General features: G+C 41.2%; 2 protein-coding genes across 2 annotated transcripts; one reads left to right on the top strand and one right to left on the bottom strand.

Annotated features, from left to right (window-relative positions):
• Positions 1–2714: 2714 nt before the first annotated feature.
• Positions 2715–9852, bottom strand: fastkd2 (FAST kinase domains 2). The gene is made up of 11 exons (XM_076303258.1): positions 8522–9852; positions 8155–8258; positions 7886–7994; positions 7510–7633; positions 6937–7076; positions 6494–6666; positions 6237–6400; positions 5286–5513; positions 4929–5001; positions 4484–4598; positions 2715–3311 (listed from the first exon to the last, which is right to left on the bottom strand). The coding sequence occupies exons 1-11, from the start codon at positions 9143–9145 to the stop codon at positions 3183–3185; spliced, it is 1983 nt and encodes a 660-aa protein (XP_076159373.1). The 5' UTR covers positions 9146–9852; the 3' UTR covers positions 2715–3182.
• Positions 9853–10408: 556 nt separating this feature from the next.
• On the top strand, positions 10409–12768 carry mdh1b (malate dehydrogenase 1B, NAD (soluble)). The gene is made up of 7 exons (XM_076302636.1): positions 10409–10600; positions 10745–10887; positions 11035–11555; positions 11656–11797; positions 11892–12067; positions 12298–12437; positions 12650–12768. The coding sequence occupies exons 1-7, from the start codon at positions 10559–10561 to the stop codon at positions 12674–12676; spliced, it is 1191 nt and encodes a 396-aa protein (XP_076158751.1). The 5' UTR covers positions 10409–10558; the 3' UTR covers positions 12677–12768.
• Positions 12769–13450: the final 682 nt, after the last annotated feature.

Here is a 13450-nt window from a genome sequence, read left to right as displayed (position 1 = left end):
CTTGTTGAATATTCTCGGATTTTATGCAAATATCACAAGTTAACCTGCTCACCATCTAAACTGGAACACCGGCCTACCATTGTCACACAGACAGTGCTAGGTCATGTTAATGAAAAAGGTAATCCATCCATAATTGTATTTAGGCATTGTCCGATGTCATTCATTTAAAACTATGTTTAGGAGTAAATTATTATCCCCTCTTCTATCTGTTTTTGTTCTCCTCTCTGTCAGGCTGTGATAGGCTGAATGAATTAAGGTGTAATAGTAGGCTACATAAGGGGGTGGAGGGAAAGATGTGAAAGGTGTTCCATGAGGTAACTTTGATTTAATTTCAAGGATGTTAGCAAGATAACTCTGCTACAATTACAACATTTGCAGATGTATTTACATAGGCTAAGTTGCAGCTCAACGTTTCCATTCCGTGCAAAAAGTTAAAATAATTTCAAAACCTGATATTTCGTGTACCTTTATTTTGACGCTTTTTTGCCGCCATATTTCCCACTATTGTCGCATACTGTCGTTAGCTCCACGGAACTCTTTCTTGTTCTCTGATTTACCAATATAATACGTGTGCTGTGAATAGCACCACCTAGTGTGCTGGTGCAAGAAACTACTCAGCCACTGAGAAGCCCCTGGCTGCAGAGCTATTGTGACTTTTTGGGCTGAGAGGTTATGATATCTTACTTAATGAACACCGAGGGAACGTGTCTCCTTACAAAAAATAACTGCAGTTATACTATAAAAAGTGCAGTAGAAGAGGGGTAGATTAAGTGGCAAGGGCTGCATAAAAAAGGTGGGGGAGGATTGGGTGGGGGGCACCAACAAGGAGCACCCAAGAGCAACAGGGGCAAGGAAAAACTCCCTTACCAAGGAAGAAACCTTGGGCAGATCCACGGCTCAAGGGGCTAACCCAACTGCCAGGGGTCTTGGTGTGTGTGTTGGGGGGATGACAGGGGAGATGGGATAGTGTGCTGTGTATGTGGGGAGAGGGCAGTGTGCAATATGTGTGTTGGAGAAGCTTCCTCATGAGACAATGTGCTGTGTATGTAGGGGGGGGGGGGGGGCAGGGACTTACTATTGGAAGCAGAGTACTGTATGTATGATGTATGTGAGTGATGACAGTGAAGATGTGTGTGTGGGCGGGAGGGGAGTGGAGCAGTGACTGTGTGTGTGTGTGTGTGGGTAGGTGGGGGCAGTGTGCTGTAAGTATGTAGAGGATGTGTGTTGGAGAAGATCCTGAAGACAATGTGCTGTGTATGTAGGGGGGGGGGCAGCAAGTATGTAGAGGAGGCTTACTGTAGCAAGCAGTGTGCTGTATGTATGTGAAGTGATGACAGTGATGATGTAAGTGTGTGTGTTGGGGGTGGGTGGGGGGGGGGCAGAAGGCTAGGCAATCAAGGACATGGGTAGATGGAGGAGAAATCAAAAATAATAAATAAAAAGTTCTATGGAGATGTGCAAAAGTTGGAGAAAGTCAGATATGTGTGTGTGTGTGTGTGTTTTGACGTGTGATGAAATAAGAAAATAAATAAAAGGTCTGTAGCATAGGGAGAGGGATGTAAAAGTGCTAAAAGTCTTGTAGGTGTGTGTGTGTGTGTGTGTGGGGTGGGGGGGGGGTCATGAGTGCTGAGTAGTGAATGAGTGCAAAGTCAGTATAGTGTGAGTTCAGAGTTGGGAAATGTTTGAGAGTGCTGAGGAGTGAATGTGTGCAAAGTCAGTATAGTGTGAGTTCAGAGTTCGGATGGCCTGGGGATAAAAACTTCTCCTGAGTCTCTCAGTTCTGGCTTTGTGACTACATAGGCGTCTTCTTGATTTCAGCGGTAGGAATAATCCATTGTTAGGATGAGAAGAGTCCTTCAGAATCTTTTGGGCTCTTAGGAGTACTCTTCTGGAATAGATATCTTGTAGAGCAGGGAGTTGAGTTCTTATAGTACGTTCAGCTGAGCGCACTACTCTCTGCAGAGTACTACAATCTCTAACTGTGGAGTTCCCATACCAGGTGATGCTATGCAGTGCAATGCAGTTTTTTGTTTCTGATACTCAGAAAACTGCAGTTTATGACACTTGAAGTAGTGCAATTATGTTTCGTAAAGGTCACTTTTGAGTGGGCACAGACTAGAGGAAATTGGGTTGAGGGAATATATTACATCCCCCAAAACAGGGATTCAGCATGGTCAGTTCAAACATTGTAATATATGTGTTATTGTTGTATGTGTTATTAATTCCCATTGAGACAGACTTCCTAGCTTACTCTAAATGCAGTTCTTTAAATGAAATCAAAAACACACTAATGATTAATTAAATCTGATTATAATGAACTAAAATGCTGTTATTGTTGATGTTTTTAAATCATGTGGCTATTAAGAGTTGTTGGCTCATAGCATTGCATAAGCCATCTCTATTTCATCAATCTTTCCTACACCTCACACACTTGACCTTAAACAATGGCACTCCATGACCACATGTGCCATTCATCTGGTCCATTGTCGTTCCAAGTGATACTTGACTGTCTGATGTGACGCTACTGCATGCAAGCAGAGAACTCGGCTTCTGCTTAGTCTCAAGTGTACCATCTGGTGGAACCAAGGATGTCGAGTTAAGGCTTATGAGGATAATAAATTCTTTAAATCAGTTTCCACGCTGGCAAAAGATTTTGTAATGCCTGGATATCTCCAATTGTGTCAATTATCCCAACAAACACATGAGAACATCGCTTATGAAACTGGTTATATCACCCTTTAATCCTGGAAAAACTGGTCTGTTTTCACAGAACCTTTTCAGTGTGCAGTTATTTGTGTTGTATTACTCTAAATAACAATCTGAATGACAACAATTTGATGCTGAAATACAAGCCACCATAATAACAAGCAATACATCACCATGCACTATTTAGTTTTTAAAAGACCAATTCAGTGATATTGTAAATAAACAGATCCCTTTTTAAGGGAGTTTTTTTCCAGACCATATGTGGTCCCTGGTAATAGCTGTAATGATTGTTTCTTAAGGCAAAACATATATTGAGGTATACAAAATGATGACACGTGATGTCATCATCAAGATCTTCAAAACAATGCTTCCTCTGGAAGCATCTATTCCACCAGGTCTTCAGGAAAAGAGAAGCCCAAGGTCTCCCAGCATTGCACTCGTTGATCCCTCGAGGAACACTGCACAGTCACAACACCTCACTCGTCTCCTGACCGCAGAGTGGCAGCGGTCTCCACTCCCGCCTCTCCTCGTTTGGGAAACACCAGCCTCTCCAGCATTTCGGACCTCTGCTCCTCTGGCAGCAGGACCAACTCTTGCACGGGCACCTTGGAGAGAAAAACAAGTGGGGAAAAAAGATGAGGAGGAGGGGAGAGAAAGAAAGAAACAGACGGATGGTGATGGGGGGGGGGGGGGGCATGTACAGTGCTGCTTGAACGTTTTTGAACCCTCAGACATGGTCAGTTGTTTTTTACACAAAAAAATAAATAACATAAATTATTTAATAATGCACATCCAAACCCTAATTTGTAAAGCTAACATTCCAAGTAATAGACAGAAACAAAATAAAAGTTCTATATTTTCATGACATATTCAACAAAAGTGGTTTAGCTCACAAAAACTCCAAATATAACATTTGCTAAAGTATTTGAACCCATGTAGTTATTTTCTTGTAGCACCTCCTTTTGCACCACTACTTCAACCAAACGTCTTCTGTACCAATTAGCCAGTGTGTCTCACATCTGGTTCTGAAGTTTTTTGTCTACTCCTCCTTGCAGAACTCAGCCAGTTGAGAGAGATTGGAGGGACAACTGCCATGTACTGCCCGCTTCAGATCTAACCAAAACATTTCTATTGAATTGAGGTTTGGACAATCCAGAGTACGAATTCTTAAGCCATTCCTTTGGTCATTTTGATTGAATGCTTATTGTCCTGTTGTAAAATCTATTTCCTCCTAGATTCATCTCCCTGACTGACATGAAGTTAAGATCAAGAATTTGTTAATAGGCCTGCGAATTCATGGTATCCTGGATGATATGGAGTCGTCCAGGTCCAGAGGCAGAAAAGACTTAGACATTTCCATTCCACTCCATTATAGACATAATACCAGCTGAGATGGTTTGCATTGTTTTTTTTACTCAGGGCAGCAGTTTTCAGATTACATTATGTGCTTATATAATTGCAAAAGGGTTCTCCAATGTTTTCTCAGTTAGTCTTTTAAAATGATATCAGATTAGTAAACAGAATGCCTTTGCAACATTGGATGAATGGTTGTTGATAATGGGCAATGTAGGTATTGCATTTAAGATCAGCCATTTCTTTTTACAACAGTCAAGAACTCTTTTGCAATTATGTAAAAAGAACCCTTTCGTGAAAAAGCTGGTATTCTGTCTATAAAGTTTCTCCAAACTTTTGACTGGTGGTGTATGAATGCATTTATGTATGTATGTATGTATGTATGTATGTATGTATGTATGTATGTATGTTGGCAGAAGTTTACCAGCACAGGAGAGTAGCCTAGGATTCTCAGGTGGCGAGTTTGCATGGCCATCCTGCCTCGCACATGGGAGGTTCCAAAACAGTAGGCAGAGGACGGGACACACAGCACTGCCAGCCTGCAACATAGAAGGAATTCATGTGGGTCCAAAGCTTTTTGCAAAGTTATTGGTGGCAAGGGTCACTGATACTGAGGCTTTTAGTGGCAGACATAAATGTAGACAATGTGAATGGTTTTACTAAACTTTTGTTCTTTCTTTAAGAAGATGTATTATAATTTGACAAAGAACTTGAACTCAATTCAGCTGTGCAGTTAAGAGGTGCCATAGTCCAGCCTCTTTGACATTAAAATATACATTTTCGCTGCACTACCGATTGTATGAATTATGTAATGCACGGTTGACTTAAAAGTATGAATGGACAAATGAATGCATTTTCAGCTGCCTTACTTTCGAGGAGGATGTTGATCCTGAAGAGGTTTATCTCCATGAGAAGTTTCAGATGAGAGATTGATCACAAAATCTGTGAATGTTAAGAATGGATACTATGGAGATGGAGATATACCTTGCATGTTCTCATAGCAATCAATTCTCTAATACTTTGTGCCGTTTCCACAATTGAAATTATGGCCTGCACAATATAATTTATACTTGACATACTTTATGGACATGACTGGAATTATAACGTAATAAATAAAAGACTAATCTCAATCTCAATATTGTTTCCCCAGGTAGAAAATCTTTTGTTTAAATTACCAATAGATCTTTCACATATCTTATATCTAATTCAAGCACACGACATCTTACCTATACGATATATCTTCTCCACAACCAGGTGTTCCTCTACGGTCTCCACTCCTTCCAAGCTTTTCAACATGCTGAGGAGGTCTAGAGGAGGGGGCAGGGCTGGTGGGGCTGGCAAGTCACCCAGGATGGGAGGAACAGACAGGGGACGTGGGAGAGCAGGCTGGTCCAGCCGCAGGCAGATATCCACAACATGGAATTTATGCTCTAGACCCAAGACTCTCTGCTTGTCTACAGACAGAGGGAAAGGGACGCTCATTCCACAATCATTAGAACAACGGGATACATACAGTACAACAAAATCTCTCTGACCTTACAGAAAATCATTGATGATGCAAAAAGAAAACAAACTGTTGGAATAAAAAAACATATTATATAACAAGAACACTAGGGCAGGTATGACATTCCCTCTCACAGAGTCAAACTGTTCTGGTGATGTTCATTTGATCACTACCAACTTAAAACCCATTTCATGGTAACAGAACATATTCTTTACGGGTTGTGAAATTTTGGGCCAATGCCGATGATCAAAATTACAATTTGGTCGAAAATCAATGTCAATACCAATTTGTTTGTTTACTTTGTTTTTGTTAATCATATCCTTTAGAGGCAGGAATATAAAAAATATTTATTATAAAAATGGCTAAACCATTTTCATGTCTTTCGGCCCTTTATAGCATTATATCTGAATACGCTGGTCCATGATTTAGCTAGTGCAGAATTGATGCGACAGATAAACATCAGCCACTGCTGTTATTTGCTGATAGGACAATACCAGTCAACAAGGCAAATATCGAATTTCAAATAGGCACTGATCCGTGCATCCTAATATACAACCATAACAGAGATTTTTCTCACTATGCCTCAAAGTGTGCACTTCTTAAAGAGCTTACTTCATTCAAATATCATTTTCTGTATTTCCCATTCCAAACTCCAGTCACGCCATACCAGTACCATTGCTGAAAAGCTGCTCCAATGTGTCCTCCTGAAGGAGTCTCTGCAGTGGGAGAACAGGAAAGTGCTCTAGCAAGCTCAAGAAGTAGATGGCCTTCAGAAGGTTGTCTGGGTGAAGCCGGTCTAGATAAGCCTCCACAGCGTGTGTGATGCCATCAAGAAACCTGTGGGGTTAGCATGAAGCCATGTCTACCTTTAACGCAAAATCAACTTATTTAAAAGCCTCTTTGAGGTTTCAGTGTAGAGCTAACACTCACTCTGATTTGTGATCCCCTAAGTCGTGGTTCAGCTGAGAGTAGACTTTCAAGATGCTGAGGATATCTTTAAGCGTGAGGGCATCGGGGTTCTGGATTACTCGCTCAGCAAACGTATCCATCAGGGTGGTGGGGTGAAAATGCAGCTTCTCAAACTCCAAAAGGAGCAGAATAACCTTGAGGGGGAGCGTTCAATACCAAATTATCACATTTATGTCCCCCTTGGACTGTTAAAACTGGTACATAGCACACACTGTACACAGTTTCTGTTTTTCGTACACTGACTAAGCCTATTAAAAGCTTTCTTCAATGGAAATCTTCACTGAAGTTTTAGACAAGGACTAGATTAAACCCATGAGTGGGAAACTACACTGTTTACTGACAACAAATATGCGACACTTTTCAATGGCATACTGAACCCTTTTTTTATTCCCAAAACACATTACCTGTTTACTTTTCCACATGGCACAGCTGGTTGCCATATACTCAGCAATGGATGACAGCAGAGAATAGTTCCTATAGTGCAGATCCTGACATGCCTTTAGGGTCATCATGAGTCTGGAAAATGGAACGCCCTGTACATTTTCTAGGACATACGAATTACTGTTATTGAAGTTACTGAAGACATAGGGATGGAAAGAATGGGTAGTGTAAAAACAACATACATGCATCCTGATGGGCAGTCAACACACAGAAGCATATGATTTAAATGGGGCGATGCACCTTACAAGCTCCATGTTGAGTGCCGTGTGGCAGTATTCATGAAAACTCAAAGCCTAAAGAATTCCACATCGTTTCTTTAAATAAGATCACTATATTAAGACAACACATCTCCATTCATAATGGCATTAGATTGGGTTGTCTCAGGTGTATACCTATATATACGCTGAAAGTTATGTTATGTATGTTACCAATCAACTGTCATACAGTTTCCATCCAAACAAACTAGTGATGGGAGAGTGCCACAAAAAGATTTGATGCATTGCTTTAATTTGATTCAGCATGGATTGATTTCTTACCCTCTATCTTCTTACAGCAAATTTCCAACAGGGGCCTTGAGTTTAGTCCCATAATGGCCATTGAGACAAGCATGTATTGCGCATTGGGAAGTGTAAAATCATTGGCCATGCCCAGGGCCTTTTTCTGTAAAAGAAAAATAGAGATACAAATGTCACAAAGTTATGTATGTACAGTAGGCTCAGATCTTCACAGCAGGTGGCCTTTAAAAAGAATCTGAGCCTGCCGAGTACAAAATCAGAGCTCAATGTTCACCTAACATGTTTAGATCTGACACCAAAAACATGCAGGTGTAAGGATTTTACATAAACACAAAATATGTACTAAGTACAACTTTTCAAACAATTAGCTGTGAGAGAAGAATATTTATTTTCTTGCCTCCAATTTCCTTTTCAGTTCATCTGAACTGTCCTTCCCTACTGCACGCATAACTGACTGAAGTGGAAGTATGTTCTTGATCAGGGAGATATCATTCTCCAGCTTCAACCTGGGAAAAAACTGAATATTAAATAATATACAGAACTAACATTAGGGAGAAAGAGAAGATAAAGATATTTCAATGACCGTCATTCCAATATCTATTAGGCCTATATAAAAGGCCTAAAAGCCAAAGAGGTTAAACAAATTCAGAGAAACAACCGCATTACCTGAGCCCTTGTTTAAGTGCTTCAACATTCTGCAGTGGGTCCATTAGTTCTAAAGCTCCAGCAAGAACCGAAAGAGACCGCTCGTCAAAATGGTTCAAGTTTTCCTGTTGAGGGAAACACACAACAGTCAGCCAAGTAATGAATATTCGCCTGCATTTTAAACACAGCCTCCTTCCAGATGAAATCCTTTAAAAATTATAGCTGAGCAAACAAATGATGGCTACACCAGTCTACGGTCCATCATACCAGGATTATGGGCAATCAAAGGACAGGGCTGAACTGACACCACAGCAATACACTTACCAACTGTGTGTTTAGTCATTAATACTGTGATGTCGTAACCAAAGACCGACTAGTGACTAGTTACCTGAATGACTCTCAGGAGGATCTGGACCACTCTACTGCGCTGAGGCACTCCCAGCCTGACCAGCGCCAGCAGACTATAGGCCATATCCTCAGTCCGCATCTTTGGAGCCTCGATGATGACCCCCTGGCACAGTTCCTCAAAGCCCTGGTGTTCAAACATCAGCTTCAGCTCGTAACGCCGCTGATCATCAGACATCTTTTTTGTTGTCTCCCAAATGCGCGAAAGGCTGTTGCTGACACGCCGGTATGTCTGTGCGTTGTGAGTGACAAGATCCAGCACATCACTGGGAGAGGAGCACTCGTCCAGCTGCCGGAAGAAAAGGTTCTTCTTCTCCGTCTTGTTGGGCTTTTGGTGTTCTGACAGTGACTCTGAGGGTTTTTGCAACTCCCAAGATTGCCCTGAACGTGCACTGAAGTGGTCGTCTTGAGAGTAGTACCTTACTGTGCTGACAGCAGGTCCTACTACGTGATTCCAGCTCCAGGAGGAAGCTGATCTGTGTTCTGGCCTTTTATTATGTGTATGCTCCCTGTGGAGTAAAGAGCCCAGCTGTGCCAAGAGAGGCCTATGCCTGCTAAAAAGCAAGGCTTTCCTGAATACCTCCTCACCTGTCTTACGGATATTCATTATGTCTCAAGTTGTTAAGTAGGGGGTTGCGAATTTAAATTCTGAGCTTGAGTAAGTGGCCGAGACTTTAACCAAGCCGATATACTATCTAAGTTATGTGGCCTGAACATCAAGTCAACTTACCCGTTAGTAGCATATGGTAAACAAGGATGTACTTGACTTGTTAGTTGTAACGTTAACGTAAACGTTAACTATAATTCCTGAGCGACAGCATCTGTTGTTCATTCTAACGCTAATGTTAGAATCCGTCCAACTGATACGACGTTACCGTAAAATAGACATATAAGGCGGGGATAAGTGAACTAGTTGGCTTACGTTTTTGTTCACAGACAGTTGAGTCTTTAAAAGCTGTAACTTACAAGCAAAATAGCTTGGGAGAAAATGTTGACACTGCCTGCCTACCTGCCTGACCACCTAGCTAGAAGCATTCTAGACTGTATCAAGCTTAGCTGCTACTTAGATTAGCTTTCTCTAAATAACACGAAGCAAGCACATTTGTCAGTGTTATTTGTGATATACTCACAAAACAACTGCTCTCACCTTTTCCAATCTCACAATTTCTATTATCTGTAGCGGTCAAAATAGTCCACAAGCTGAGTTGACTGAACATTTACCCTTGACAGTTATTCAACACATTTTGTATTCACATGTAACCAGCGCGCCGCCATGACAGACGATTTCCGTCATGAGGTCAAAAAAGGGGGTAAAACAAAAATATAAGTTTTATCTCTACAGTAATAAAATACAATTATTCTGTGTGAAAACGTGGACAGGTGTATACGAGTTATGTATATGTTAGCAACCCAAAATATGTATGTGAACGTCAACATCATTTTCTAAACTAATTAAATAGTGTACTACTTCAACCCCAGAAGGACCTTCGGTTACCCAGCAACTGGAACAGCTACAGGAAGCATGGCAAGATTTGTTGTTGCAGGTAATTTCCAATTTCTCACAATATTAGAACATCCCCAGAAATTGAGTATGCTACTCAATCAAGTCAAATACTTTTAATTTGTTCTTTGTCATTTTACCTCGGAATAGCAAGGCTTGTTTTTCCCCTCTTCTTTTTCTAAGGCAAGGCAGATTGCCCTCATTATGCAAAAGCAGAGCTTCTTGCAGACTTACTTCAGAGAAAGTTGCCCGACTTTCGTGTTCACAAAATTTGTGTACATCCAAATGAATGGAAGGTAAATTTGGAATCAGTCTATATCTGGATATCCTAATTTGATTTTACTGTTATTATTCAAGTGAAGTGAGGTATTGTAGGTATATCACTGCCCTCTAGTGAACATCTTCCCTTTGTTTCTCTGTAAACAGCAATGGCTAGAGACGACTTGCCTTAGTAATGGCTGGGAGCATGAACACTCTCCTTTGGTGTGGAGAGAACTTATTGATAGAGGGGGGAAAGGAATGCTTCTGGGTGGTTTCAGTGACTTCATGGAACATGTCCAGGTACAGATCTTTACGCTGGGAGTAGGCTAGGCCAAGCCTATGTTTATGTTTGTTGTTAGTTACTATACGGTATAAGCACATTTTCTCAACACATTTCCTTATAATGCCAGAAGTAACTTAGATTTGTTTTTGTAAAATTCCCAGGGTTATTATGGAATTACATCAGACATGACAACAGACTTGATGCTGAAAATTGCGAAAGAAAACCTTCAGACAAAGGAGCTATTTATGCAGGAGGAAGCACAAGGGCACAGCCTGCTTCAACCTCTACACATTTGGATAAACAGGTGAGTGCCGTGTCAAGCAAAGCATTCAAGGTATAGACACACACTTGATTTTGCATGGTGCAATACATCAGAGTATTGAAGAGAGACAGGGGGCATTTTAAAATAAACATGGACCTAATCTTTCACACTTTCACCTTTAACTTGCAGTGCCCTGCACCCAACATGCTACAGCCTGATCCCCCTGCTGTTTGACTCTGAAGTTTTCACCAGTGCTCCTCTAATCAGCCTCCACCTCCTAGATGTTGGAGGAAGTGAGGAGGCCTTGCATGGAATCAAAATGGAGACTGAGGATCTCTCCTCTCCACAGTTACACGAGATCACTGTACACAATTTCTTGGATGACTATGTCTTTCACCAGGCTCATTTTATCATCTTCCTCGATGACTGGCCACCTGGGCAAGAAAAAGAGGGGCAAACAGAAGAAGTTGGTCGGGCGGTAATGAAGAAAGTGGCCAAGAATTTCCAGAATTATGGAAAACTCATTGATTCAAGGGCACATAAAAACGTGCGAGTGATGGTTGTTGGGGACTCTTTCATCAATCTGAAGTGTTCTTTACTTCTGGAGAATGCACCTTCTGTGGACTCTAGTCACTTTGTTGCCATGGGAACTCAGCTGGAGTATGAAGCAAGGGCACAGATAGCAAAGAAGCTCGGTGTCACATCAGCAGGTATCATATCTCACTGCTCAGCCCTCACCATTGTTTTCTCTACGGTAAGCAATACTGCAACTCAAACTCGGGTGTGATGGCATGTTTATTTTCCTGTTAGATGTGACAGATGTCATCATATGGGGAAATATCAGTGGCAGCTTCCATGTGGATCTTCAAAGAGCAAGGGTGTTCCGATATGAAGGTGCCATTTATAGACCTCCCAACTTTTCTCAGCCACTTCTGGAAATGGCATATAACAGGTAAGCACTAATGTGTTCACTAATAATGGTGTTTGTCTGCGTGCATCACACTAAGATGTCTTTTGTTGTTGTTGTTGTTTATTTATCTCTGAAGAAAAAGTTTTGAGACTGATATTATGAGCTTGCTGAGTTTACATCGCTCCATGGTAACCTCAAAGACTGAAAGAGCTGCAGCCATGTCAGCAACAAATGGGGTATGCACCATCCTGAAGGCCTGGAACAATAATTCCTCTCCTAAAGAGGTTTTCTCTTTGGGAATAATCAGCAGAGGTAAAGGCCAATCACCACATGCTAGCTGCCATTAATTATTGGTGGGTGGCACGAGTTGCAATGCAGTGTATTCATACCATTCAATGCATTATTCAGAAGGGATTTTCTTACGCTGTGGTATACATTAAATATGCAAGTTTCACATTCAATTTGCTCAGGCATACATGACTTACTTTAGTGAATCTATCAAAGAACTAAGTTCACCGGGTCCCTGTTGCATTTTTATTCAGGAGAGTACAATGTTCCTAAAGGCCTAGTGGTTTCAATGCCTGTAGTCTTCAGTTGTGGACAGTGGTCTGTTGTACCCAATTTGGCTATTTCTGATGAACTGAGGATCAGAATTGAGGACTCGATCAGTCAGCTGAAAACAGTAAGTACTGATGTTGTGCTGCAAACATCATTCATTGAAATTGTTTTTTCTCGTAAGTATTTAACATGTTCTGTAGTTTTTTAATTGGTTCTGTAGTTCTTTCTTTGGTTACATTCATCAGTAGTTCGGGTCATCAAGTTCAAGACATTCCATCATTCTTTCACTTAATACAGTGTATATTTACTGTATAATTTGTGTTTTCTTTTTCCCAGGAGAAAGAAAACACTGTATGCAGTTAAACATTTGCTACCCTTGGGACACCTCTATGATGAGACCTTGAATACCCGGCAGAACAGAGCTGGTTAATGTTTGTAATAAACAAGCTTATCAGATTTCAGCTGAATTGAATTATGTGTCTATGTGACATGAAAATGCCTACCACATACCTGCCATTGCAGTCAACCAGAAAACATAATACACCAGGAAAAGGGCTGTGGTTTAAACAAGATGGCCTACCTCAGTTTCTTCATTTTACCAGACCCTTACACAATCACGTCTATTTGAGGTCACATGGCTAAAACCTGTCTGACAAAAACAATAATTACATCTTTGTTGCAAAACAAACTAGCTGTTGTCATTGTGGTGGCCCCATCACATTACTTGAGTTATTTCATGACATTTCATTCGCCTAAAGCAGAGGTTACACCTTGTCCTTAGTTTTCCCCAGTAGCAGGAAGTTGTTAGCCTAGAAATCTAGATGCGCCCCTAGCGGCAGCAAATTACATTTGCTTCCAGGGCTAGTCTAGCAACTCTCCGTTGGCTTGTGAGCTCCAGAAATCGAAACTTAATCAGGCCTTGAAATCGTGTATAGAGTCGTTTGGTGGGCTTAACATAATGATTGATGGCAGAGTAGCAACGGTTTGGCTTGAATTCCCTGCTACTTGAAAACAAATATCCTATTGCGTCCTATTGCGTGCAGAGGGAATTTGAAATACAACTGATTATCCCGCCCCTCGGACTGAGCACTGCGAATGGTGAGTGCCCAGACCCTACATTTTAATGTGGGTCTGGCT

This window comes from Alosa pseudoharengus, unplaced genomic scaffold (assembly GCF_046254945.1).
Source record: "Alosa pseudoharengus isolate Yale_2024_CS ecotype anadromous, Long Island Sound unplaced genomic scaffold, YU_APseudo_1.1 YU_APseudo_1.1_scf_24, whole genome shotgun sequence".
NCBI classification, from domain to species: domain Eukaryota; kingdom Metazoa; phylum Chordata; class Actinopteri; order Clupeiformes; family Clupeidae; genus Alosa; species Alosa pseudoharengus.
This window is presented reverse-complemented; position numbering and strand designations above follow the sequence as displayed.

Bases quoted from the DNA above. Each gene is read 5' to 3' on its own strand.
- fastkd2 (XM_076303258.1), bottom strand. From the start codon at position 9,145: ATGAATATCCGTAAGACAGGTGAGGAGGTATTCAGGAAAGCCTTGCTT. The intron at 7,634-7,885 runs GCAAGAAAATAA...TTTCTTTTACAG, and splicing joins AACTGAAAAGGAAATTGGAG to AAAAAGGCCCTGGGCATGGC. The intron at 5,514-6,236 runs GTACTGGTATGG...CTCTGTCTGTAG, and splicing joins GGAGCAGCTTTTCAGCAATG to ACAAGCAGAGAGTCTTGGGT.
- mdh1b (XM_076302636.1), top strand. From the start codon at position 10,559: ATGCTTCTGGGTGGTTTCAGTGACTTCATGGAACATGTCCAG. The intron at 11,556-11,655 runs GTATCATATCTC...TTTTCCTGTTAG, and splicing joins GCTCGGTGTCACATCAGCAG to ATGTGACAGATGTCATCATA. The intron at 12,438-12,649 runs GTAAGTACTGAT...TCTTTTTCCCAG, and splicing joins CGATCAGTCAGCTGAAAACA to GAGAAAGAAAACACTGTATG.